General features: G+C 58.7%; 1 protein-coding gene across 9 annotated transcripts in view; it reads right to left on the reverse strand.

The window, feature by feature from the left end:
* Positions 1–26,359, reverse strand: part of UNC13A (unc-13 homolog A) — a 62,010-nt gene that overhangs the window by 29,977 nt on the left and 5,674 nt on the right. For 5 of the 9 annotated variants that reach the window (XM_070519410.1, XM_070519409.1, XM_070519414.1 and 2 more), the window contains exons 2-18: positions 22,666–22,695; positions 21,994–22,093; positions 19,929–20,046; positions 18,122–18,245; positions 17,440–17,513; positions 16,588–16,642; positions 14,716–14,751; positions 11,843–12,050; positions 8,303–8,830; positions 7,705–7,813; positions 5,780–5,826; positions 3,987–4,065; positions 3,270–3,341; positions 2,760–2,979; positions 1,788–2,015; positions 975–1,116; positions 680–849 (exon numbers count right to left, since the gene is read on the reverse strand). In XM_070519410.1, coding sequence (XP_070375511.1) covers positions 680–849; positions 975–1,116; positions 1,788–2,015; positions 2,760–2,979; positions 3,270–3,341; positions 3,987–4,065; positions 5,780–5,826; positions 7,705–7,813; positions 8,303–8,830; positions 11,843–12,050; positions 14,716–14,751; positions 16,588–16,642; positions 17,440–17,513; positions 18,122–18,245; positions 19,929–20,046; positions 21,994–22,093; positions 22,666–22,695 — 2,340 coding nt within the window. Of the gene's footprint in view, positions 1–679; positions 850–974; positions 1,117–1,787; positions 2,016–2,759; positions 2,980–3,269; positions 3,342–3,986; positions 4,066–5,779; positions 5,827–7,704; positions 7,814–8,302; positions 8,831–11,842; positions 12,051–14,715; positions 14,752–16,587; positions 16,643–17,439; positions 17,514–18,121; positions 18,246–19,928; positions 20,047–21,993; positions 22,094–22,665; positions 22,696–23,396; positions 23,690–26,359 lie in introns of those variants that run through there. The other 4 variants (XM_070519407.1, XM_070519406.1, XM_070519408.1 and 1 more) reach the window with 4 other exon arrangements.

Here is a 26,359-nt window from a genome sequence, read left to right on the forward strand (position 1 = left end):
TCAAGCTCCCCAGAGTCTACTCATCTTCTTAGACAGGGTTCCTGAGTCTGTGCCTCTGTCCTCAGGCTAGGATCTCCAGGTCTTGCTTCCTGCCTCCCCCATCGGAATGGGATATCTAGATTTCCTCAACCAAACTAAGAAGTTCCTGGGCTCTGCTCACCCCTCAAAGACTGGGTTCCTCCTACGCCCTCAGATTGGGCTTATAGACCCTGCCTCCCCCATCAGATTGGGCTCACAGAAGATGCTGCTCAGCTTCTTAGATAGGGTTCTTGGCTCTGTAGCTCCCCTCTCAGATTAGGATTCCCAAACTATACCTCCTCCTTCAGACTGGATTCTCCAAGTTCAATCTTCCTTCTTAGATTGGATCCCTGGGGCAGTGCCTCTCTCCTCAGACTAGGATCCCCAGGTCTTGCTTCCTGTCTCTGCCATAAGACTGGGATGTGCAGATTCTGTCCCTCCCTCACCGTCCCAAACTGAACTAAGAGGTTCCTGGGCTCTGCTCACTCTCTCCTGCTGGGTGCTTCCTGCCGCCATCAGACTGAGCCCAAAGACCCTGCCTCCTCCATCAGATTGGGCTCCTAGACCACTCCTGACACTGAGTCTCTCCCCTCCAGCCTTGTTCCCCACTTTGGCTGGCTCCCTGGGGCCAACCCCCCTGCAGAACCCCACCCTCACTCACCCAGGTTGTACCACACGTCCATCTCGCCGCTGAGTGTCCGCACCTCGATGATGGTCTGCCCCAGGAAGTCGTCAGATTCCCTCTTGAACCGCTGCTTCACTCGGGATTTGATGTCATCATCCTCATCCCAAACGCGCACCTTGATTCGGTCAGAGGAGTTGTGACATTCACTGCAGGGGGGAGGGGAGGCAAGGGCAGGGGTCAGGCGGCCAGCACGGGCTGCTCGAGGAGCCCCCTTCAGCTACCACAGCAGGGAGCTCCACACGGAGGGCCGGGGGCCCCACTGGGCACTTACAAGTGGAAGTTCTCCTCCCACACGGGGTTCAGGTTCCCATAGATGGTCTTTGTCCGTTTCTTGGTCTTCCCCACCTGGACGGTGACATAGGGGTCACTGGATCCCGTCTTGTCCTTTGCCTGCAAGCCCTGGGCACAGACCACTGGGAGACACACAGGACAGATACAGTGTGGGCTCAAGGAGCAAGCCATGCCAAGAACGGTCACTGGCACAGGCTCCAGGCTGCTGCTAGGGATGCCCAGGACGGACCAAGGGCTTGGTTCTGGCCACAGGTGCCAGAGGGCACACCCACTGGGCACATTGGGCTTGAGGAAGAGTTAACACCCAGGGAACCCTCAGCCACTGAAGGATGGAAAGATGCCCCAGGACCACCCTTGGGTGGGACATTCTCAAGTGTGTGCTCCACACTGCCCCCCTAAGGTCTCCAGCAGGATCCAGCCTGCAACAGCTGTCGCCTGCTCATTGGCGCCCCCTGCAGGGCTCCTTCCCTCCCTGCTCCCAGCCTCATGTCTCCACCCCCTACTGGGGCTTCCTGGGACCACCTCCCTGCCACGCTGTGCTGCCCTCAAATCCTCTTCTTGGGGTCTGGTTCTGGGGGGCACCCACCAAGACGCACCCAGAGAGAGTGTCAGGCACACACGTTTGGAGGCATACTTGCACATCCCGTGAGCACAAATGCACACACACATGGACGTGAGGAAGACATAGACATGCTCAAGTACACGCAGCAAAAGGGAAGAAGGGGCGCGGGAGGGGGCACAGGGGGCTAAGGAGAAGGGACTCCGTGGCCACCCCGGCGCCCCGCGGCCTCACCGGTGATGCTGATTTTGGCCGACCACTTGGACGTGCCGTCCAGCACGCTCTGCTTGACCGCCTTCATCTGCTGCGTGTGCGTGGTCTTGGTCACCGCGAAGATCTCCTGGATGAGCTCGAAGATCTCGGGCTTGTTGCGCTCCCGGATCTTCATGCGGTCCTTGAGCACCATGATGATGTTCTGCGTCCGGTCCTCCGCCCCGTGCTTGGAGCTCTTCTCCGCCGCCCCTACGGACGCAGACGCCCCTCACTGTCCAGAGCGCACTCCCTCACCCAAGTGAGAACTCCCGCTCCCACTCCACAGCTTCCTCGGCTGCGGCCACGGGCACTTTAAGCCGTGGGGGTTCAGGTGAATCACCCGCAAAAGCTACAGCTGCGACAGCTTCCTACTTGCTCTCTCAATCCCCCTCCCACCAGGCCTTTCACCCTTCAATCCCCGTCCCCTCCCTGAGCCCCTCATTCCCTATCCTCCAGTCCACCCGTCCTCGTGAGTCCCCCCACCCACCTCCCTCCAAGACCCCTTCCCTTCTCTGACGCCTCTCCCCCACACTGAGCCCTTTCCCATTCTGAGCCCCCTCCTTTCTTTGAGCTAACCCTAACCCATTTTGCTGCCTCTCATTAACCCCGCCCTTTGCACAGTGTAGCTCGTCTCTGAGCCCCTCCCCACCCGTCTCTGACCGTCTCACGTCTCCTTTCCCCTCCTCTGGCCCCCTAATCCTCGCCCCACCGAGTCTCGCCCCGTAGCCCCACCCCTTTGCTTGCCCCTCCCCTCCCCGCCCTCCGCCCCGCCCATTCCACAAAGCCTCGCCTATTTCCGATGCCCCGCCCCTCCGCCCCGTCTCCGCGGGGCCCCGCCCCTCACCCACGTCCAGCCCCGCCCACTCCACAAAGCCTCGCCTATCTCCGATGCCCCGCCCCCTACCCACACCCAGCAGGCTCCAGTCCCGCTCCCCGCGCCCCGCGCTTGCTCACGCTGCAAGCAGTCTGCGTTGAGCAGGTCCTGGCACTTCTCGTGGCACTTGACGCCGCACTCGGTGCAGCGCATGCCCTGCCGCGCGATGCCCCACAGCAGCCCCTCACACTCGTAGCAGTAGGTGGGCGTGGTGGCCGTCCACACCTCGAAGTTGTGCGGCGTCGTGCACGAGATGGGGTAGATTAAGGCTTGCAGGGTCTTCTTGTAAACGTGGTTTTTCTGCGGGGAGGGAGGGCGTGCGGCATGGGGCGCGGGGCCCTAACCCGCGGACACTGTCCTGCCGACCCTCACCCAGGTCTGAGTACAGTAAAGGCCCAGTCCTTCCCCAGCCCCACGCTGTCTGTCGGAATCCCTGGGTTCTGCGCACGGTCTGTGCTTGCTGGGTGCTGCGTCATCCAATTGTGGAGAGCCAGGAATACCTGTCTCTGCCATACCCTCCTCCTCTTCCTCCAGGAGCCCCCAGCCCCCAGCCCACCCCCCAACGGGGGGAGGAGGAGGGCCCGACGCACCAGCTCCTCGTTGTTCAAAGTGCTGGAGGCCAAGGCGGAGGTGATGCCTGCTTTTCTGGACTGGACCAGGGACTAGGGCAGGCGAGTCACCGAGGGAGTCACAGAAGTTGATTGACAGCCATGGGGTTGTCACCGAGAGCAGAATCCACAGCCAGGGTTTGGGGCCACCAGCCACAGAATCAAGCCACAGCCACGAATAGGAAACAAGTCACAGCAGCGGGAGAACCAGTGAAGAATTGGGAAGTGACAGAGGCTCCAGGTTAGAAGGGACCCTGGAAGGTGTGAGCAGCCCCACACCCCTGACTCACCCCTCCCCCACCATCATGGACCAGACTCTGGAGCCACGCTTGGCTGCGGTCACCAGCTACAGAGCAGAACCACCAGCCACACCATAAACCAAAGTGGGGAGTCACCTGCTCTCTTCCCCACCCATGAACTGTAGGATGTGGAAAGGTTCACTCCCGAGAACCCATGGGTTGGGGCCAGTTGGAAGAGCTCAGTGCAGGAGTCTGGGGAGGAGGCTCTGGGGCCAGGTCACCATCACTCACCATGGCCTGAAGTGTCCATGCAGCACGCAGGGTAGAAATTAGATTACGTTAGTCCCAGAGAATGCCTTGCCAGCCCCCAGCCCAAGGTCCGCCATGGGCAGTTGTACAGGTTGAGCACTGCTTGTGGCAGGCCTGCTCTGCTGGGGGAGAGGAGGGCACAGGCACTCACCAGATCACTCACGAGGGGGATGGGCTTCCTCTTGCGGATGTCTGGCATGCTGTCAATGATGATGAGACCACCGCCAGGGCTGCAAGACACACACAGGGCATCAAGGGCCCAGGAAAGTCCCCTTCCTCCAACAGACACCATCTGAGGCCTGGGCAGGACAATTGATCTCCCAGGGTGTTAAGAGTTGAGTTGTGTCCCCCAAAAAGATACACTGAAGTCCTAACCCTCATTACCTCAGAAAGCAACCTTGTTTGAAAATCGGAGGGTTGCAGATGTAATTAGCTAAGATGAGGTCCTAGTGGGATGGGCCCAATCCAACAGGACTGGTGCCTTTATAGAAGAAAGACGGGCATGTGACAGGGCAGGGACTGGAGTGCCGCGTCTACAAGCCAAGGAGTACCCAGGGTCGCAGGCAACTCCCGGAGGCTAGGAAGGCAAGGAAGGATTCGCCCTCAGGCGTCAGAGGCGGCGCCGCCCACGCCGGGCTTTGGACTTCTGGCCCCCAGAACAGTGAGAGAAGTTCCTGTCGTTTGAAGCCCCCTGTTTGTGGTAGTTTGTGACAGGAGCCCTAGGAAACCAAGACCCTGGGCCTCAACTTCCTCATCTGGGAAATGGGAGATGATGCCGTTGCTCACGTTTAATGAAAATTTGAGTTAAGGCAAATCTAAATAATGTCCTAACATATCAATGAAAGCTTTTTTTATGCTCAAGATTGCAAATACATGTGTGTGTTTAAAATCTATTCTGGAAGGAGCGACTTCAGAGCCCGTGGGAAGGAGATAACTGGAAATCGTTTCTGCTGCCGCCACTTGGCAGCTTTGCCGTAACTGGTGAATGTGAAAATGAGCACCGGGGCGATGCCACGGGGGCCTGTCCAAGCCCCCTTTCCTGAGAGCTGCACTCATCCAGAGTCTTCTGGTGTGCCTCCTCACCAGAAGGCTCCACTGGCCACTGAGGGGGGGGGGGAGGGGGAAGGGGAGAGAGGGAGGGAGAGAGAGGGGGAGAGGGAGAGAGAGAGATGCCTGGCAGCAAGGGATGCTGGAAGGGATGCCTGAGCGCCTCCTCCAGAAAGCGTGTCACAGGAAGGCCCAGGGCGGCCTCGCCTCAAGGCTCCCCTCCCAGGACCCCTGCTCCTCCGGGGTCAGGGCTCCATCTCCCTGCCCGTTTGCAGAGGACGAACAACAGAAAGAGGTCACTCTTCTGCTGCTATTTTAAAACAGTAGTGTCACTGAAAAATATCTTTTGCATCTTCTAAACTCACCACCCAAATTCTGAAAAAAAAAACAAACCTGAAAATGAGTAACTAAAGAAGTTAGATAAGACAAAACGCCCCATTTAAGACCAAAGGACTGGTGTCAATGAAAGAGGCAGCAACCTGGCGACAATCCGAGAGTTACGAGCAGCATGGAAGGAGGAAGCGCCCTCCAGGGACACAGGTGCGCATGCAGGAATGGGTTTCTCCTCTAGCTCACACTGATTTCCAGGGGGAAGTGGCTTTGAAACACGTGAGTGACTGGGAAAAGGCAAGGACCTCTCCGGACTCAGTTTCCCGATCTGTAAACTAGGGGCAGTGACCCTAAGAGTTTGTGGGAGCATCCTACATGTTACTATCTCGGGCTCCTGCCCCGCCTGAGTGCCCTGTGACGGCGCCCACCTGATGTCACCCATGCTGTCAGCCCGGGCCCTGTCTAAATGGAGCCTCTCCCAGCCCTCCCCGGCCTGAGGCTCTGTGCGCACCCGCCACCGGGCTCTGGGTTCACACCTTCCTCCCGCCCCGCAGCTCTGTTACTCACCCGCCCTTGAACCACAGCGATTTGGACATCTCTCCTTCTCCCCGGGCCTGCAGGACACACACAGACATGGTCAGTGTGGCGGCCCCTTCCCAGGGTGGGGCAGGCACCAAACCCACTTCTGTCTCCCCTTGGCCTGGGAGTCAGAAGGCCCAGGGCCTAGTCCTCACTGTGTGTCCTTAGGGAGCTCACTGGCTTTCTCTGGGCCTCCATCTGTCCATCTGTAAGATGGGGAGAGAGGAGATGCTCTCTGCCACCAACCTCAGCGGGCTTGGCCTCCTGTCTGTCACACCTGGGGATTCGTTAGTGTCATCTCCCACAGCAGCTCATGCTCCACAGCCCTAGGATTCTCCAGAGCTGGTCAAACACTCTCACGATTCCGTCATTCTCTAAACTCCCTTCAGCTTCCCTGGCTCATCTGATCTTGTGCCCCAGGGCCTTTGACAGAGCTGTGCCACCTGTTTGTATGCCCTCCAACCTGCACCTGACCAGCCTCCACTTATCATTCAGGTCTCAGTGTAGACCCAGGGTCAACACCCCCCACCTCCCTTGCAGCTAAAGGGCGGCATGGTGGGGGTGGGGTGAGGAGGGCCAGGACTCGCTTCTGAAATATTGTTAAAGTATGTTGGATATCCCTTCTCCTTAAGTGTCACCTCCTCCAGGAAGTTTTCCTGATTGCTTGGAACAGTTTTATGCCCCTTCTGTGAAACCCAGAGCTCCTGCTCATGTTTCTTTTTCTTGTCGTGTCACTGGTTGCATTACAAGGGTAGCTCCTATTTTTTCATTTAATTTGCTGACACTGAGAGTTATTCAGTTGACTCTGCTGTACACCCTTTTCTGCCTTTCAAATTGAGAACCACGAGATTGTATTGCTTAGTCAAAAAAATGCTATTTTACAACTAAGAAGAAATTTGATTGGAAAACTCTGTGGCTCTGATGGTTGATGGCCTAAGACTCTGGGCGTCTGTTTAGGATCTCCTCCTGCTGGCCTCACCCCAGTTTGGAAGGTCATCCTGGATGGTGACACGGCTTTGTCCCCAGCTCAGAGCAGGCTGAATGGAGGAAGAAGTGAACGGCCTCACTCCTACTGCCCATCTGGACAGTCACTCTGACCCTGAGGCCAAGTCTCTCTTTCACCTAATTCCTTTTCCGATACTGACCAGACCTCAGACCCTTCTCAGCCCTGACGCTGACCACACTGCGACCCCAAGCACTGACCTCTTCCCCAACACCAGTTTTAACCCTGACCTCTGATCTCTGACTGCTGCCCTGACCCTGACCTACATCCCTATCCCTAATCTCTATCTCTGTTCATGAACTTGACCCCTGACATGGGTATAGCCATGACCTCAGCTTGACTTCCACTCCAGGTTCCAGCTCACCTCTCCTCCTTCCCCAGGAAGAAACCCCAGGCTGGGCAGGGGAGGTTGGGCGGGGCCTTGGTGGGCCAGCTAGTTGCGGGTAGAGCAAGCAGGCACGAGAGAGGCCGAGGAAGGGCTTCTTTGGGCACGGTGGGGTCAGGGTGCTGGTGGGGCCAAGGAGGGGTCAGATGGGACAGGGGCTGGGCCAGGAATGGTAGGGCAGGCGACCAGGGCAGGCATGGTTGGGGCTAAGGAAGGGCCAGGCCGGGGGTGTGTAGGGAGGCTGGTGTGGGGGGCGCCAAGGAAGGACCAAATGTATGGGGGCATAGGCAAGATGGGTAGGGTGGGGAAGTGGGCATGGTCAGGCTGGCATGGGCGAGGCTAGTGAAAAGCCAGAGTAGGTGGGGCGTGGGCGGAAAGGAGAGGTGGGCGTGGCCCGGCTGCTGTGGGCGTGGCCAGGCTGCGGTGGGCGTGGCCCGGCTGTCGTGGGCGTGGCTCGGCTGCCGTGGGCGTGGTGGGGCATTGGGCACAGCCAGGGTGGGGTGGGCTGGCGCTGCTTTCGCTCACCTCCTGCAGCTGCAGCCGCACTTTGTTGAAGGCTCGCAGCCAGTTGGCCTTGGCCCTGGACATGGAGTCCTGACCTTCCTGGCCTTCCTCATCCTCTCGTGGCCTGAAACTGAGGCAAGGGTTTCATGAGGCTCCAGGGCAGGCTCTCCTTGAGGAGCACCCTGCGAGCGATGCCTGGCCCTCCGTGGGCTCCCTGTCCCTTCAGAGTCAGGATGCCCCGCCTGTGCCCGCTCTGAGTGGCCTTGGTGCCACTGCCCCCTTCCCACGTGCCCATCACCTCTGTGACACCTTTGGGTCCCCGGCTCCCCTTTCCACCCTCCTGGCCCCTCTGTCCCTTTATAATCCTATTTGCCCAGGGTCTTTCCCATGCTCTTGTGGCCTCGGCTCCTCACACCCCTAAGATCCCTTCATGACCCCACCTGAGCCCCTCGGACCCCACTGAACCCCTTTTGACTTTTCCCACCTTCCCAACACCTCTGATCCTTTCAATAAACCCGTGACCCTGGGACAGCCTCCCCCACCCCCCAGGCCCACGCTGGCCCTGTTGCCACCCCAGTGACTCCATGACCTTATGACAGCCCTCAGCCCCTCCCGTTACCTCTCCTCAGCCTTGGGGGGCTCAGGTTCTGGCGCCCGCTCAGCTGTGGGCCCCTCCTTGGACACAGCTGACTCAGGGGCTGCCTTGGCCATGTCAGGGCCCTCAGCAGGAACAGCCAGGGCCTTGTCCTCCTTCTTGGGGGCGGCCGGTGGGAGGCTGACACGCTTGAAGTCTTTGGGCTCAGCCACAGCCACCTCCTCACGCTGGGCATAGCCACCGATGTCGTCGGGCACCTCCTCCTCCTCCTCCAGCTCCTCCTCATCCTCAGGCAGCTCCTCCTCCTCCTCCAGGAAGTCCTCCAGCTCCTCCTCCAGCTCCTCCTCCAGCTCCTCCTCGTCCTGGTCCCAGCGCGGCGAGTCCTTGTGGTAGCTGACCGAGCTGTGGCAGGAGTGGTAGGAGTCGCGGTCCCGCTCGTCCTCCAGCTCGGAGCCCTGCAGGCTCTGCTCATCCGGCTCGAAGTCCTCGCTCAGCTGCGAGCTGCCCTGGCTCAGCTCCCCGGAGGAGGCGTAGTGGCTGCTGCCCGTGGGGCTGTGAGGACAGGTCAGGCCTCAGGGGCCAGGGTTCAGAGATGCTGCCCACCCGAGCCCCTGCCACACAGGTTCCATCACCCAGCCATTCGCTCAGCACTGGTTGAGCACTACTGTGCACCAGCTCCCGCTCTAGGCACCAGGGAAACACAGCCATGAACAAAAGAGACAAAAATCCCCGCCCTCGTGGCATTTACCCTGAGAGGGCAGGCAGTAAAACTAGATGGATGACATTAGTGATCATCGATGACCTACTGTGTGCCACTCCTGTCCAGGCACTGTGGAGGCTCCGCCCACATGACGGGGAACTCGAATCAGTGTCCTTGCCATGGCCCCCTTGGAGACCTAGTGCTCCTGAAACTTGAACATAGCTGCGCCTGGCTCTTGATGTCCCCCCACATGGACCTGCTCCTCCCACTGCTGAGTCCCGCCTTCACCAGGGAGCCGAGCCTCCTCGCCTCCACTCCTCACCTCAGCCTCATTCACAGCCCAGCTGTGGGGGGCGCCCTTGGCTCCACCTCACAGACAGATGCAAAACGCACCCACTTCCTTGCACCCTGGGTCCCACCCGAGTCCAGGCCTCCATCTGCACTAGATGCTGTCCATGTCCGCCCCCGTCCCGGACAGGCCCTGTTTCCTGTGGAAGCAGCAGAGGGGCTTCTTTGAATCGTAAACCCAATCATATTCCTCCCGTTTCAAGCTCTACCATGGCTCCCAGAGCCCTTGGAACAAAACCGGAGGCGTGCCCTGCTCCCCAGTGTGGCCCAAACCCTCCAACCCCACCCCCGACTCCTGTCCCCCTGCTCCAGCCACCTCGGCCTCCTTGCTGTTCCTCCAACACCTACACCTGTGCCCACCTACCCACCGCCTCTGGGCCTTTGCACTTGCAGTGCCCTTGGCCAGGAACACCCTTCCTCATCTGCTTCATCCAGCAAAATCCTTCAGTGCCCATTGAAACGTCACTTCTTTGAAGGGCTCTCCTCCACTGTCCGGCCAGGTCAAGCCCTCTCCCTCCCTGTTATCTGCTCCTTATATGTGCCCTGGATCACACCCGACATGACCAGGAAGAAAGATGGCTCAGTTTCTCTTTCTGCCCGCCGTTTTCCCTCTGTATCTCTAATGCTTTGCGATCCGACCCAGTCAGAGACCCGTGTGGTGCAGTCTCGAAGCCATGATGGCACCAAGGAGCATACGGTCCACCAACGACATAATGATTTCATTCCACCCAAGTTCTGCGTTTGCCAAATCCCCTCGAGGAAGGAGGGCAGGCAGCATGACCCATGGGCCACCACTCATCTCCCTTCTAATCATTTAGTCAGTCAACAAACAGCATTCCTTGTCTTACATACTTCCTCCACTCTCAGGGACTGAGACTCTCTTCCCTGGCTGGCCCCAGCGATGCCACAGGAATCACAGTGGGGGCTCCTCCCTCTAGTCCTGTTTGCTAGTTTGCACATGGCTAATGGCTTGTAGGGCCGGCCCTGACCCTCACAGAGAGCAGCGGTGGGGCGGCAGCAGGTGCTATTTGGCTGTAAAGGACTCCAAGCTCCGTCCGCGGGCAAATACCCTGACGTCCACCCCAGCACATTCCGGGGCCTCGGGAGCGAGGGGAACCCAGGACCGAGACCCCACGCAGGCCTGGACACGCCCCGCCCCGTGTCCTCAGGTGCCACGTGAATTGCCCAGGGCCGCGCGGGGTGGACCTGGCGGTCATGAGACTCCTCCCACGCTGGCTCTGACATTTGGGGTCCAGCTCAGACGCTGCCCCTGGTCACCGTGCCCTCAAGGCAGCCGCCAGGGCCCTCCTGCGCGGTCGGTGCCCCCCTCCAGGCTTTAGCTGAGCTGTTTCCTCTGCCTGAACTCCCCCTGCTCCGCCAGCTGCCACACTAATCCTTCAAGGGCCACCCCCAGGCACATGCCTCCCGGAAGCCTTCCTGCCCCTCCCCACCGCTTAATGGAGGAAATGTATTCTTTGGGGAACAAACATTTTGGAAGAAGACCGATGACAAAAATCACCAAGCCACTCGTCGGTACCCAGTTGGTTCACCATAAACACCAGTCTTTACAATGATTTACCAGGTGGGTGACAGCAGGCAAGTGACTTGCCCTGTCTGTGCTTTGATTCCCCATCTGTCAAATGGGTCCACTAACCTTCCCACCCAGAGGATGAAGTGAGATGATGAAGGGAAGGGGCTGGACCAGTGCCGGACACCCAGTTAGCTTGAGTCCTGTTACCTGTGCTGTTGGCCTAACAGTCACTACGTGGCCTCTCCAGGCCCCACTCAAAGCGCTTTACAAATCCCCACCCGGTTTAGTGCCGTGTTTGTCACTGTTCTGTTTAGAAACCAGGACTGGGGAGGTCCAGGCAGTGAGGATGGGTGGCAGGTGCAAGTTTCAGCCTCACGGGCTCAGGGACCAGCACGCTGCACGGGGCAGGGCCATGGCCCACGCCAGCCAGGGGCCCCGCTCCCGGGCAGGTCTAGGGACGGCCCACTTTCAGAGGAGTGGTGACAGTGGCTGGACCGAGCGGGGCAGCTCCCCAGTCATGGAGCCCATGCCTGTGGTCAGGACTCAGGGGCAGGGCCACCAGGAGGGCTGCGCAGGACCGCCCTGGGACCGCCGGCCATCCTCGCTGGCAGTCTTTCTTCCCACACCCAGCCCCCACTGACGCTCATCTCCACCCCCCCCACCCCGCCCCCATTGGAGAGGACACAGGGACCAGCGGCTCTTAAAGGGAATGCAAGGTGCCCCCGTACTTCAGGGGAACCTCTCAGGGGCCTCCAGACTCCCCTCTTTCTTCAGCCAAAGCGGACCCCCTTGTGTCAAGCTCATGGCGTCCTCACACAAGATTTGGGTAAAGACAGGGCCCTGTTTCTACAAGAAGCGTAGGCGCTGCCTTCTGAGCCCCACTTCCCTCCACTCCCCCTCCCTCACTCCAGGAGCCAGAGCAGGACACGGGCACACACACGCGCGCACACGCACACACAAGCATCCCTCGCCCTGTGGTGGCTACCTGAGGGCCCGCGGCTCAGAGAACTCCTCGTAACTGTGCATGGAGTCACTGTAGGATTCCCGGGACCCCAGGGGCGGTGGGCGGACAGAATACTGGTGGACCGAGGCATTGGGCTGGGATGTCGTGTAATAGGGTGGCGGGATGCTGTTGCTTGTCTCGCTGCGGTAGTCACTGTCCCGATCATCCACAGCACTGTCAGGGTCATCATCTGGAAGAGAGAGGAGGTGAGGGGAGACAATGAGGAGGGAAGAGAGAGAGAGAGCACACAATGAAGGCCAATGCAGTCTCTCAGACTTAGGGGGTCTTCACTGGCTGCTAACCCAAGAAGAGGAATCTTTACCAGAATGAATGAAGGATCTTGGGTCATGTTAAGAGAGGTATAGGCTTTAGAATAGGGGAGGTGATAATCCGGCTTTGCCTCATGTGGGTCATATTAGATCTAGAGTCTGGAGTCCAGGGTAGGTCCTACAATGTGAGGTGGACAGGGACAAATTGGAGGGTGTCCTTCAGCTCAACTGTGACAACAGACTTTGCTAAATTTCAGGCTCTCTGAAAACAAAATGAGTTTTTCCATCAGGCAGTGAACTTCCCATAACAGAAGTCAGGCAAACACTCTGGGGGAAGCTGGAGGGAGATCGGGAGGACAAGTTGGAGTATAAACACCCTTTGGCCCTCAGAGATTTCTTACGTCCAAGGATGGAGACCCCGGAACTGAACTCAAAGTGCAGGAATGAAGAAGGGGCTGTGACAAGGGGCCATCTCCCTCACAAAGGATTAGATTCTAAGACTGACGAGGCCACCACACACCCAGAATCTATTGCTAAATGGAATGGAGTGGGCTTGCCGAATTCCAAACGTTTACTAAGAATTAGAAGATGTTTTAGCTTGGTTTGGTTTCCTTAGTAAATAGAAAACAGGTTTCCCTTCTTAATAAAAAGAGAACAGCGTTGAAGGATGCTAATGTGGTGGGACGGGAGAGACGCCCTTTATCTAGAAAGCAACACTTGGGCTGCAAACAAAACTAAACAAAATTAACTGCTGGTTGGGCGGCCCCTGGTGTGCCCGGCCCCTGGTGTGCCCGGCCGCGGGCTTAACTTGCTGTGATTTTAAACCTCAAGGGGGTGGCTTATACCTTTTTATGCCTTTAAAGTATGTTTGCTCATTTCTCTGGTGTTTGCATATTCTTTTTGCTCTACTGTTTTAACCTTCTCCTTTTTCAGCTAATAGAGTCTGTTTCTATCTATTCAAAAAATAAGTCCAAATTTTTCTAATGTGGTAAACTGTTAAAAATTAATTTCACACTTCACGTAGAAAGCTATTTGATGCATTTCTTCAGTCATCTTGCCTTCAGGACAATGTTCGACTCACTCCAACCTGCAGCGCTGGCCCCGCCAGGCGCCCTGGCTTCCCGCCACCTCGTTTGACTTGGGCCACTGTGACCACAAGCTTTGCCGGCCCCTGCCCCGCACGACGGCAGTCTGATACCCTGGGCGCCTCGGCGGCGCTGGCGTCACAGGCAGATGCGAATTTCCACGACTCAGATTTGTGGCAACGGGCGACACTGCGGTGCTGTGAAGGCCTGAAGCGGCGGCTCTGACACCTGGGCCGTCCCCCACGAAACTCGCGACTATTGGTCAATGTCACCAAACTGCGTCTCTGACTGACTCGTTTTCCACGTGGCGGTCTTTTTATCGTCTTTAGCCAAATCGGCCTTCTTTCTACCAAACTGCCCTCAACTGGGCTACGATGTCGCCAATGAAATCGCACGGGGCTGTGTGCGCCTTCACCAAATTCATGATTTTCTGACACATTGTCTGTTTTGGGGACAAACTGCTTTCTATTGGATTCTTTTTGCTTTTTTCCAGACTCTACTTGTTATCAGATAATTTTTGACCAAACTGCTGCTCCCGGCGAAGTCGTTCTCAGCCAGTCGTGTTGACAGAATGGTCTGCTTTGGACCCACTCGTCTTTGCTCTTCTTGACCCAATTATCAGCTTTTGCCAAATTGGTTTTAACCAAAAGCCTCTTTGTTTCTGACCGTATTGTTTGTTTGTGGCAAACCGGTTGTTAGCGAGTCTTCTTGTCTGCCGAACACCTATTCAGGCCCAAGCGGTTTCTGTCTGACTTGTTTTTGACAAACGGTTTTGGGTCAATGAATGTATTTGTCAGCAGTTTCCCCGGTCCTGGAGGGAGGGCAGCGGGAGCTGGTCCATGAGCCGGTGAGCAGGAGGAGCCCCAGCTGGTGGAGGAGGGGAGGGGAGGGGCCGATTCCTGCTCAGACCAGAGGACTGGATTTCTCCAGAAGGGGCAGGACATCCGGGAAAGGGAGCTATTCTTTAGAGAGAAAAAGGGGCATCCAACATGGGGGCCGGCTTGTCCCCGTCCCCTGGGGGCAGATTGGAGGAAGGGGCGTGTGTGAGGGGGCCTGAGGTCTCAGGAATGACGTCTGCCTGGGGTCCCTCCCCAGCTGCTCTGAGACCCTTGCCCTATCACCTCTGAGTGACACTGGGGCCCGTTTCCAGGGGGAGGAGGAAGGTGGGAAGACAAAAGAGGACGGAGCCCTAGGAGAGGTGATGAGGTTACACATGGGGGGGGTCACCAGCCCGGCGGAGGAGGCTGGGCTGTCTCAGTGCCCACTCCTCCCAGCTGACCCCCCCCCAGTGGTGGTACCCACCCCCCACCAGACAGAGCGGAACCCCCAGGACGGATGTGAGTGGCCGGGGGCAGGAAGGCACGACAGGGGTCCTGCCAGTCCTCTGGGCAGCATGTGCCAGCCGCAGGCTCCCTGCTCCCCTGCACGGCGGGGCGGGGCCTCAGGGTCACCACGGCACCCACTTCCCCATGGCCTCCCAGAACATCGGGTGGGTACTTACTCTGCTGCTCACCCCAGCCAAAATAATTCCAGTTGCCTAAAAAGAGAAGGGGCAGAGACAATAAAAGAGAGCAGGCAGTGGGGGGGACCCTAGGGGGCTCCCCCATCCCCCTCATTCTCCCCAGCTCCTCCTCCCACCCCACGACCCCAAGCCCCTCGTGCCCAGAGCATGTTCTCAGGGCGTCACTGTACTGCTGACATTTGTCATGTCTGCCTTCGCCACCTTGGGAGGAAGGCAAAATGGCCCTGTTGTTTTGCATGAGGCCACAGGCCCAGCCAGGAAGTAACAATGGGACATTTAGGTGCAGGGTTTTCCAGTTCTGAAGTGTGGGGTCAGCATTACCCACGCCTTCCCTCCCCCACCCGTGGATAAGGAAAGAAACACTGAACCAGAAATTCTAAATTTTGAAACCCCTGTTGGGTGGGGTTTTATCATTCTGTTCATTTTACAGGTGAGGAAACAGGGCTCAGAGAGGTGGAGTGAGCAGCCTAAAGTCACACAGCCTCTGAGCATCAGAGAACCACATCTTCGCCTCTCATTCCCAGCACTGGCATCTTGGAAAAACACCGTGGACTAGAAGCCTGATGCCTCTGACCCTTGGCTGCCTCTTCCTTGAAAGGGGGGTGAAGAAATCTCCCTAGAGGACTTGGGGTAAATGCTGGCTGGCGGGTCTCCACTCCCGAATCAGAGCAGCCCGCCCTGAGCCCACCAGCCCGGGTCCTCCGCCTTCCACTCCTGGCCCACATGCCTGGCCCTGCCCCACTGCAGCCCTGCAACGGCCCCATTCCCTGCGGAGGGCTCGTGACTCCTGCCGGGCAGCGACGGCCCCTCGCCTGGCGGGGCAGCCGGGGGCTGCCTCAGTGTCACATCGCAAGTTGGTGCAGGAACTGAGTCCCCGAGTGCGGCCCCCAGCTTGCACCCAGGCTCCATCATCACCGGCCTGGGCATGTGGCAGGAGGGCAGCGGGCACAGGGGAGGCTGCGAGAGGAGGAAAGGAGGAGGGGGCAGCAGCTGGGAGAGGAGAAAGAGCTGAAGGGCTGGGGTGGGGCGACACGTCCTGAGCGGGGGTCCGGCCCTGAGCTGTGTGACCTGCCACGTCCTCCCCACTCTGCGGGACTCGAGGGCGCTTTTAAGAGAGACGCCTCCCCTGGCCTGGGTGCGTCTGGGCGTCCACAGGGCCAAGGAGAAGTGCTCTGGGAAACTGCAGGCTGGGTGGTGGGGTGGCAGGCGGAGGAACATGGTCACCATCGCCATTACTAGAGGTGGTGCAGTGGGGAGAGAAACCAGCTCGGAGTCCCTCAGACCTGCGTGCAAATCTTGGCTCTGCCTCCTGCCCGGGGTGTGGCCTTGGGCAAGCCGCTTCTCCTCTTGGGCCTCAGTTTCTTCATCTAAGAAAGCCGGTGGACTGAACAGCCTTCGTCCATCGCGCGGGCGCCTATGGCCCGGGAGCCGGTGGCACTGCCTGCCGGTGTCATCTGTGCCATCGGCCTCTGGGCTGCTTGGGGGTCTGTGTCGGCCCCAGGAAAGTGTGTCTCCTGCAGGCCCTCTTACAGGAGCTGAGGACTCTGTGAAGTGTTTTCCCAGCCTCCAGACGGCCCGGGCCCCTGAGAGCAGGGGCTGTCAGCCGCCCCATTCCAAAGAGAGGGGCTCTAAGCATCCGAGAGGGCCCCCGCATGCCTGGGGCCACACAGCACGGCAGGACTCAACCCCAAGTCCCCCATCTCTTCTTCTTTCCACCCCACCGTGAGCAGATGCTGTGCACTCGTGGGCCCCATGTGCCTGGAGGGCAGTGACCTGTGGGACAGGACAGGCATGGTGTCGGGGAAGGGAGCGGGTCAGCCGATGCCCAGGGCAGGATTGAGCGGTACTTACAGCACTGGTTGCTGGGCACGGGGAGAGGCTTGTCTTGTTCGTCTTGGAACGAATACTGAGGAGGAGGGAGGGAGGGAGGCTCCTCTCAGGGGAGGCCAGACGCCAGGGGACCAGCACGGTCCTCTGCTCTGCCCCCTCCTGAGTCCCTCCTCCTCCCCAATCCCCTCCCTCTGGAGAAGAAGGATGCAGGCGTCCCCAGAGAAAGAGGAAGACAGAGGGAGACACAGACATGCAAACAGTGAGAAACAGAGACAGAAAAAGGAAAAAGAGGCACAGATGAGGGAAAGAAGCAGAGAGGAGAGAGGCAGCTGAGGGCAGGGGGCTGAAGGGAGAAGACGATGGCGGGTGAGGTCGGCCAGCAGTCATCATCGTGTGGGTGCTGCCCCCAGAGCCGCCTCGGCTAGCCTGCTGTTTCCTCCCGGCCCCCTGCAGACAGCCTGCTGGGCCACACGGGGCCTTTGCACTGTGTCAGCCCAACCCGAGAAGAAGGGGGAGGCAGCCAAAAGCAGAGGTGAGGGGCTCGAGCTGCTGGGGGAGGAGAGCTCTCCCAAAGGTCTGAAGGTGTGACTCGAGGAGTGGAGGGGTGTGAGGCCTGCCCAGGCCCTGCCTCCCCTGGAGGGGATTTTGGCAAACGCAGGACTTGAGTCGACTGAAATCATTACATCGTTGAGGGACTGTCTGTTCCTTGGTGACATCGTGGTTTGAGACTGGACCACATGGGTTGCTGATGTAGTCAGGTTACAAAGAGTTAGAGACACAGACAGAAGGGAAGACAGGCAGAGAGAAAAGCAGAGCAGAGGACACGGGGAGACACGGAGAGACAGACACAGGAGCAAAGTCCCCCACGCCCACCTCGTCCTGGTCCCGCAGGGCGTTCAGCTGCTCCAACTTCTTGGCCCAGTAGCGCGCCTCCTCCTCAGGAATGTCTGGAAGCACAGCCCCGGCTGGGAGCCTGCCCTCTGCCTCCACCCAGTGCATCCCGCAGGCCCACAGGCTGGGCGCCGTGGTGGGGGACAGGGCAGGACCAGGGGCGCCCCAACTGCCCCCACTCCAGAGCCGCCTTGGGGACGGCAGAGGACGGGCAAGTGCATGCATCCTGGCGTCCCAAGGCCGGGGAGCCATGAGTTGTCAGAAGGCTGACGTGGAGAGAAGCGAGCTGCTTCCGGGAAGGAAGGGAGGCCTCCCGTGTCTCCTCCTCTGTTGTCTCTACAGGGCTCTCTCGGCTTCTCTGCCTGTCTCTGTCTCTCTGTCTCTCCTCCTGTCCCCAGCTCACCCCCGCAGCCTAAGACCTCACCGAGGACCAGCCAGGACAGCTCAGACCTGAGCCCTGCCTGCCGAGCGGCATCTGCTGCCCGTTGGCACCGCAGGAGCCGGGCGTGCTCTGCATATGGCAGGCGCGTGTCTGCTGACTCGCTGCCTCCTGGAAACTCCTCTGGGGAGAGGACACCTCATCCTGGGCAGGGAGCGTCATCTGGACCCACTCAAGCCTAGCCACTCTCCTGGGACTTGGAGGGCGTCCTGCGCCCCCCCTTACCTAAGGGGAGCTCGAAGCGGGTGTCAAGGAGGATGCGGTGGAAGGTGGGGTCCTTGGTGCCGCAGATCTCACTGTCCGCCATGATGACCTGAGAGTCCAGCGTCAGCCACTCTCCAGGGCCCTCCTGGGGTGAGTGTGGGGTGGGGTGACAGGGGCAGGTCCTAGGTGAGGCGAGCTGGACCAGGGATCTGCTGCATGCCAGCCAGCAGGCCCCCTACTCTCACACGAGGTGCCTCCCTCACCCCATCTCACCCCCACCCCAAGAGCAAGGGCCACGTCCCCACTTTACAGATGAGGAAACTGAGACTCAGAGGGAAGGCCCCAGTCCAGGGCGACGTGGTGGGTCCAGGGAACTCAGAGGCAGGGACCCAGAGAAAGGGTCCCGCGGGGTCAGGCAGGGGCGGTCACAGCCTTACACAGCCACTCTCATCCCTGATGAGGTGTTAAGTGGCCCTAGCTTCAGCTAAAACCCTGATGCTCTCACTACCCAGGGAGGAAACCCCCCAAGTGAATGGACCAGTCCCCCTTGATTCAGGGATATGAGCCCTTGAGCAGATGGGGCTCACTCTGAACCTCAGTTTCTTCATCTCTCAGATGAGAATGATGTTCTGCAGCATCTGCTTTCTGCGGCCCCAGAGAGAGGCCAGCAGGGGTGAGGGTAGTAGTCCAGGGTCCCCTGCATGGGTCACTGCTGCCCCGGGTGACTCAGCCTCCCTCCCACTTGGAGGAGCCACTAAGGAACTTCTGGGTCATCCTCAAAGCCTCCTTTTGGATTCACTTGCCTGGACTATTGCCCCCATTTCCTCCCTCTCCATTCATTCATTCATTCATTCAAGGATAAATCCTCTCTGCCTGGTCCCTGCTGGGCAATGTCAGGACCTCCAAGACCCTGAGACAGAGCCTGACACAGACACCCCCAGCCCCGAGGGGTCAGGGCATGGCCAGAGGGAGGGAGAGGGGCTGAGGAAGCCAGTGGGAGGTGAGGAAGGGCTTCCTGGAGGAAGGAGGGGAGGGCAGGGGAACCTGGCTTAGAGGGTGATGAAAGGGACACCTGTAGCCCAGAGGACAGCACATGCGAAGGGTCAGAGGTCATCTTTGGGGCCTGTAAGGGATGGAGGTTGAGGGTGGGTGTGGGTGGGGATAAGGCTGGCAACGTGGGCAGGTGCCATCAAGAAGGCCTCCCAAGGGAGATGGGCAGGGAGGGCAGGAAAGGGCCCTGGGGTAGTCAGACCCTGCTGGAATCAGCACAGAGCAGGTGAGAAGGAGGCCAGGGAGGAGGCCGAGGTTACTGTCTGGGACCCTCGGGGCGGGGCAGCCTTCTGCCCACACACAGTGCTAACTGCCCACAACCTCCCTTCTCTTTCATAGGAATACATTTTTAGCTGGGCCCAGGGCTGTGCAGCTTAAGACTACATTTCCCACATTCCCTTGCAGCTAGGTGGGGCCACATGACTAAGTTCTGGCCAATGGGATGTGAATGACGTACCATGAGCAGCTTCCAGGTTGGGCCCTTAACTGGGAGGGTGAAACCCCTCCCTTGCCACCTTTCCCTCCCCTGATGGGAATGCAGATGTAGTGGTGATCCCCAGCAACCATCCTGGGCCATGAGGTGAATGCCACAAGGAGAGAAAGGCAGAGCAACAAGATGGAAGGTGTGTAGACTCTGCTGACTCTGGAGCCGCCACCACAGCCCCAGATATCTACCCAAACATTGTCAGGGGATGCAGATAAGTGTCTATCTTGTTTAGGGCACTGGCCTCTGGGCCCCTCCCAGGCACTCCTCCCCAGTCTGCAGTCCACCACTCACTTCATTGGACTGGCGGATCGTCCGCAAGGGGATCCACACGGTGCCCACCATCGTGTCCCAGATGAGACCCTTGTTCCACACTTCCACCGTCAGTCCCAAATCTAGGCGGTTGATCTCGCTGTGGAGAGAGGGGACGGGCACGGGCACGAAGGGGCAGCAGTGAGGGAAGGAAGACTCAGGAAATCGGTTCACTCACATGAGGACACACGGCCAACGGGAATCAAACCCAGGGCTGGCTGAGTCCCAGACTGGAAATACAGAGGCTCTTGTTTCACAAAGGGGAAACTGAGGCCAGAGGACTAAGTTACATGCTCAGGCATCACAGCAGAGGCAGGATTCCAAGCTGGGAGGGAAGAAGGGAGACAGATAGCACACATCTCCCGCATCCCGACTCTCCTGGCCCTTCCTCGAGCCCTCAGACCCGAGAATGCTGGCTGAGCAAGGCGGCGCCCGCAGCTGCCATGGCCCCCTGTGATGGCAGGACAAGAGCACTTGCATGTCACCCCTCTCCAATCACGTGGGGACACCCCTGAGCATGGGAACGATCTCACCTCTAAGCACTGTCCCTGCGGCCCCACCCAGAAATATGCAGATTTGGGGGAAAACCTCGGTGAATGTCCAATTCACTGAATTCACCAATTTACCAAAGATTTACCTTAAGGACTGTTCTCCCTGAATATATCTGTTGACTGTGACCTGGCCATTCAGGAACTGGCTCTCAGGGAATTGGGGACCACCCGACGCCTCCCCCTTCACGTCTCCCCTGGAGTCAGAGGGCCACACCTTCCATCCTTGCCCCAATGCCCCTCTGCTCCAGGACCCCAACTCTGGGCCCTCTCATGGCCTCTACCACTGACAGTGCCCAGCCACGCTCTGCATAGGGGCTGAGGGCTGGCTGGGTCCAAACCCTAGCTCTGCCAGATGCAGGCTGTGTGGCAGTGAGCAGTGGCTGTGCCTCTCTGGCTGCGTCCTCATCTGTAAGATGAGGGTTACGATAGCTCCCTCCTGCTGGGGCTACGGGCAAAATCAGTTTAATCTTGGCCTCAGAAGAGGGTGTGGCACGTGCTGGTGACCGTCAGCAGAGCAGGTGGGACAGAGCATGAGGCCCGGGGTGGCTCCAGGTTGAAGGGAGGGTCCAGGTCATGAATTCATTGAGTAATTAGGCAAATATTTATTGAGCACCGACTGTGTGCCAGGCCGCGTGCTTGGCATAGAGGTCACAGTGGGGACAGAGACCAACTGGGCCCTACCCTCCTGAAGCTCACAGTCTGGGGGGCAGGAGCCAGAAATGCGTCAAAAAATCACACAAGTGACTAAAATAACAGTTGGTGGCAAGGTCTGAAATTACTCTTCAATTGCAGTTTGCAGGGGCTGGTCAGGGAGAGCTCTCCTGAGGAGGTGACACAGCTGAGACCCGAAGGACAAAAACAAGCCAGCTGGACAATCTTCCTCAGCAAAAAGAGGAGGATTGATGGCAGATGTTAGCTCAGGGCTAATCTTCCTCAAAAAAAAAAAGTAGAAAAAAAGTCAGCTGGGAGGGGTAAGGAGGGAGAGAGAGGAACAAGTACAAAGGCCCTGGGGCAGGAATCAGCTGGACCTGTGGGAGGACTGGTGCAGACGGGGTGTGGCTGGGGCAGGTGAACTGGGGAGATGGAGGGAGATGCTGGCGGGAAGTCACAGGCTGGGCCTGGGGAGGGGTGGCTGCGGGAGGAGTGTGGGTTTTGTTCTGAGGCCGACAAGCCACGAGCCATGGGCAAGTTTGGAGAGTGACAGGATGTGATTTGCAGTTTTAAAAATATCCCCCTGGCTGCCTGAAGGAGGACAGATTGTGGGAGGCAGGTGGCAGCAGGAGGCCAGGGCGGAGGCTGACGGGCAGCAGGGGCTTGGCTGGTGGCCTTGAGATAAAGGGAAGTGGCTGGACTCGAGAAGTGCTTTGGAGGCAAAGCTAATGGCTGGACATGGGGCCAAGGGAGGAGGGAGGGGAGTCCCAGACGACACTGGGTGTCGGGCTGTGCTCTGTGGACCAGCAGGGGCGGGGCTGTGCCGGTGGTCACTGCAGACTCACAACATGAAGTCTTGCTCCCAGCTGGGCTGGCTGCCCCGCACGGCGATGGTCGTGCTCTTGACATTCTGCACCTTCAGCGTCACATACGTGTTGAATTTCTCTGCGGTGGTGAGAGCAGAGGTCAGCACAGGAGCTCAGGGACCCCCGTGCACATTCCCGAGCTCTGGACAACCCGCTAGGATCCCCTAGGGGCCGCCCCAGGCCCAACATACGGTGCTGCGTCTGTGCCCCCCCGCAGGCCAGCCCCCAGCGCACACCCCACCCCCGCCCCAGAGCACAAGGGAGGGGCCTGGGCGCCAGGGGTCTGGAACTTGGGGTGCCTGATCCTGCTGCTTAAAAATGACCATGTCCAGTAGCCTTAGTTTTCAACTGGGAAGAGCGAGGCCCCAGACAGGGGAACAAAATTGGGTATAAGAACCTCTCTTCATCTCCCTGAGCCTCAGCTTTCCCACCTACAGCCTCATCTAAGGGTCTCCACCTTGTCCCTCAGGGTCCCAGGAAGGGCCACTGGCTCAGGGTGAGCCCACCTCCGCTGGGACCCCAGGCCGAGTCTGACACGCTCTGCGATGTCAGCAGGTGTAGAGCCACTTCTCTGGCTCAGGGCCCCTCCCCGGTCTCTCCAAGAGACGGACAGACAGACAGCAGGACAGGGCAGGAATAGAGATCACTTACCTTGGGCACCATCAAACTTGGCTTTTTTGACTGTGGAGAGAGACAGGGACAGGGAAGGGAGACGGGGGGGGGGGGGAGAGGCAGGGAGGAGAAAGACAGAGACACAGAGAGATGCACCGAAAAAGAGACATAATGGGAGAGACAGAGAGGAGAGAGACACAGAAAGAAAGAGGCAGAGAGAAGAGAGGCAAAGACAGAGAGCAAAAGAGATAGACAGAGACCAAACGGGAAAAAAAGCAAGAGAAAGACAAGAAAATCAGACACAGAGACACAGAGACAAGGAGAGGAAGGAGGAAGGAGGCAGGGGTGAGAGGGAGAGAGAGGAGCATCAGAGCGCAGGCAGACGTAGAGGCAGGAGGGAACTTGGACCCTGGGAGCAGTCCCTGCCCCTCCCCCTTCTCCACCATACACCCCTCCAGGCTCCCCCACCCACCCCCAGCTGTGCCTTTACTTGCAACTGACCGAGATTCAAAAGAAGGAGCTGGGCAGGTGGCAGGAGAGGCCTCTCACAGGAAGGCCTCCGGGATTGCGCAGAGGGAGGAGGGGAGTTGGGGAGGAGGAGAGGAAAGCAGAGAAGAGAACTGTCCTTCTCCCTTGTCAAGCCAGTGAGAATTCTCGAACTGTCTAGCTCATTCTGTCCTAATAAATGCTCCCAGAGTTGGGGTCCAATATTTAAAGGAGACTGGGTGAGGTGGAACAGAACAACCCACAGAGCTGGCTCCACAACACACCTAGAGACATCCCAGAACCGGCCAGGGGTGGTTGGAGCTTGTCCAGCCCAGGCGCCTGTGAGAAGGGCAACTGGAACATATGTCAGGGCCTCGTGCGGTCCAGGCTCTTCAGATTTGACAGGACCCCACAGTCCCAAGTGAGTCAAAGAAATTCCCCTCCGGCTCTTCCCACAGGACATTCAACCTTCACTGTCAACGCCCCTGGCACCCGGCAGCTGCCCGCAACATCTGTCTCCACCATTCTCTCTCCGCCCCCCAAAACCTGCTCCCCACACAACTCTCTCTCCTGCTCTCTGAATTTCTTTCCCTTTTTCCTTTTCAAAAGAATATTTACATTTGCAAAGGCAATAAACGCACATTTTACAAAACCCAAAGCAGCCAAAAGATGATACCATGCATGAGAAGAGGCTCTTTCCACCCCAGAGCCCAGTCTCCCCCACCCCCCCACCCCAGGGCAGCCCCCACGGCCCGCTCCCCGGGGCCCTGCAGAGTGCGCCTTGGCAGGCCTGTGCGCGGTGCACGGTTTCATTTCCTACACAAATGGAAGCATCCTGAACCCTCCGTAGAACATTTGTTTCTCAGTACGTCTCACACAGTGTGTGCCAGTAAATTTAAGGATAAATTCCGAGGAACAGAATTGTATTTCTGTTCTTTCTTCTCTTTTGAGAGTCAAGTTTAGCCTTTTTCTGGGCAAATGCTGTGGCCTCCCATCTCATTAGGTATCCCTGTCTCCATCACTCGAGACTTCCTGTCTTGCAAATTGCCTGAATGGAGCTGATGAAGAGAATTCCCATCACGGGCAGGGGAGTGGAGTGACTCTAAACACTTGTCAGTAAACACTGTTTGTTCCCAGCACAGACAGGTGGTGTGTGGGTGTGTGTGTGTTTGGGGGGTTGACGCCCAGAAGCACTGAGTGAGCTCCCCACAGTTGCAGAGCGGGAGATGGAACAAGCACCTTCTGATGCCAACACCAACCTCCCCACAAAAAAGACTCGGGCTTTAAATGTGAGTTGATTGAGCATCGCACCCATCACACCTGGGTTTGGATTTGGGAAGTAGATCGCAGATGGACCCCTTGGCTGGGCACTGGGGAGGTGAGCACGGGTTCAACATGGAGTCAGGTGGAGCTGGGTTCAGCTTACTGTGCTGTGTGACCCTGGGCCAGTGAAACGCCCTCTCTGGGCTTCCATCTCTGTTTTACTCCATGTCTGTCTCTTCTCTCTCCCCATTTTTCTTGATCTGGCCTTCTCTCTCTCTCCCCCTCCTTCTGTTTCTTTCCCCTACACCCAAAATCTGTCACCATGTGCTACCTTCTTCACCTTCCCACTCCAGGTACATGACCACCTGTGCAAAAGCCCCTCTCTTGATGGATGCTCAGCCCCCATCCCACTGGCCTCTTCTCATACCCTCAGCCCCACCCAGTGCACAGGGAGCTCACCCGCCGGCCCCTCACCCCTGAGGGAGACTCAGAGCACTTAGGACTGTGCCCAGCAGGAGCTCCAGGCCTCCCTCCTGGGGAGAGACACAGACAGTAGCCGAAAGGCACACACACAGAGGGACCAACGTGGGGAGAAAGGAAAGCAGGGAGGAAGAGGGGCGTGGATAACAAGACATGAAAGTCAAAGACACAGAGACAGAGGAGAGAGACACATAGATTCCAGTAGGGAGGCCAGGCAGGGGTGATGCCGTGGAGAGGAGAGGCAGAATGGAGAGAGAACAGTTAGGGGACCAGCCCGGGGAGTGGGGAGGGAGTGCCAGGCCCAGGGGGGATCCGAGGAGTGGGCCCCACCCTGCAGCTCCTGCTTTGTGCCCCCTTTTTACAGACAAGGGACAGGGCTCAGAGGGGAGGCCAGTTGACCAAGGTCTGTTCTCCATCCTCTCCTCTGGGGGGAGGATCTCTCCCTGTCTCCCTCCTGCAGTTCTTTCTCTCTTCCTCTGTCATTGTCTTTCTGCTTCTCCTCCTCTCCTTCTCCCTCTGTCTCTGCCTCTCTGGTCCCCACTCCCTCGGTCTACCCCCTTTCCTTCTCTCCAAGCCTCTGTGGGACAGAAGGTAATGGGCTCAGTTGGGGCCGACCGGCAGTGGGAGATCGCTGGAGGGCAGCAGCTCTGACAGCTGAGGCCAGGCTCAGGCCCCCAGGCCCCTTCAGGGAGCCCAGGCTGAGGACAACAAGGCATGTTCATTATCAGGGCCTCAGAGGGAGGAGGGCTCAGAGGGGAGTGGGGAATCAGGGAAAGGGGCTCAGAGTGGGGAGGAGGTCTCAAGGGTAGGGGGCTCATCGTGGGGTATGGGCATCGGAGAGGAGGGGTGAGGCTAAGAGAAGGGCGCTCTGAGAGTGGAGGGGGCTGCAGGGGCAGGGGCGGGGCAGAGGGGGACTCAAGAAGGGAGCCACGCACAGTCAGGCGCCCAGTCATGCGCCCCATCAGGCGGGTGGGCTCAGGGGAGGGAAGGGCTTGGAGGAAGGAGGGGGGTCAGAGAGGGGCCAGTGGGAAAGAACTCAGAGAAGGAACATAGTCTCCCCGCCTCTTCCTCGCCAGTAAATGGAACCCTTGTCATTGTCCCTTCACTGCCTTCGTCATCACATCTCCTCCCCGCCACCTTCCCCTGCTCACGGCGGTTGCAGTATCGGGGTCACCGGGGCGGAAGCGCCACCCCTCCCGGCGAGCTCCTGGTCACACGCACGAGGCTATTTATAACGAGACTATTTATAAAGCGGGCGCGGAGGGCGTGGGCGACGCGACAGCGGGGAGTGGCGGCGGGAGGAGGTGCTCACCGCCGGCTCCTCTGACGGGCTACAGGAGACGCCGCGTCACGCCCGGTCAGCCGCCTGCACGGCCTCCGCGGTCCCCAGCCCCCACCCGCACCCCCACCCCCGCCCCCGGTCAGCGCTGACTGATTAATGGGGTTGCACAGGCAGATGCAGATGCTGGCAAGGGCAGAACCGGCGGAGGCGGGAGCAGAGACT

The sequence above is a fragment of the Equus asinus genome, chromosome 10, assembly GCF_041296235.1.
Source record: "Equus asinus isolate D_3611 breed Donkey chromosome 10, EquAss-T2T_v2, whole genome shotgun sequence".
Lineage (NCBI taxonomy): Eukaryota > Metazoa > Chordata > Mammalia > Perissodactyla > Equidae > Equus > Equus asinus.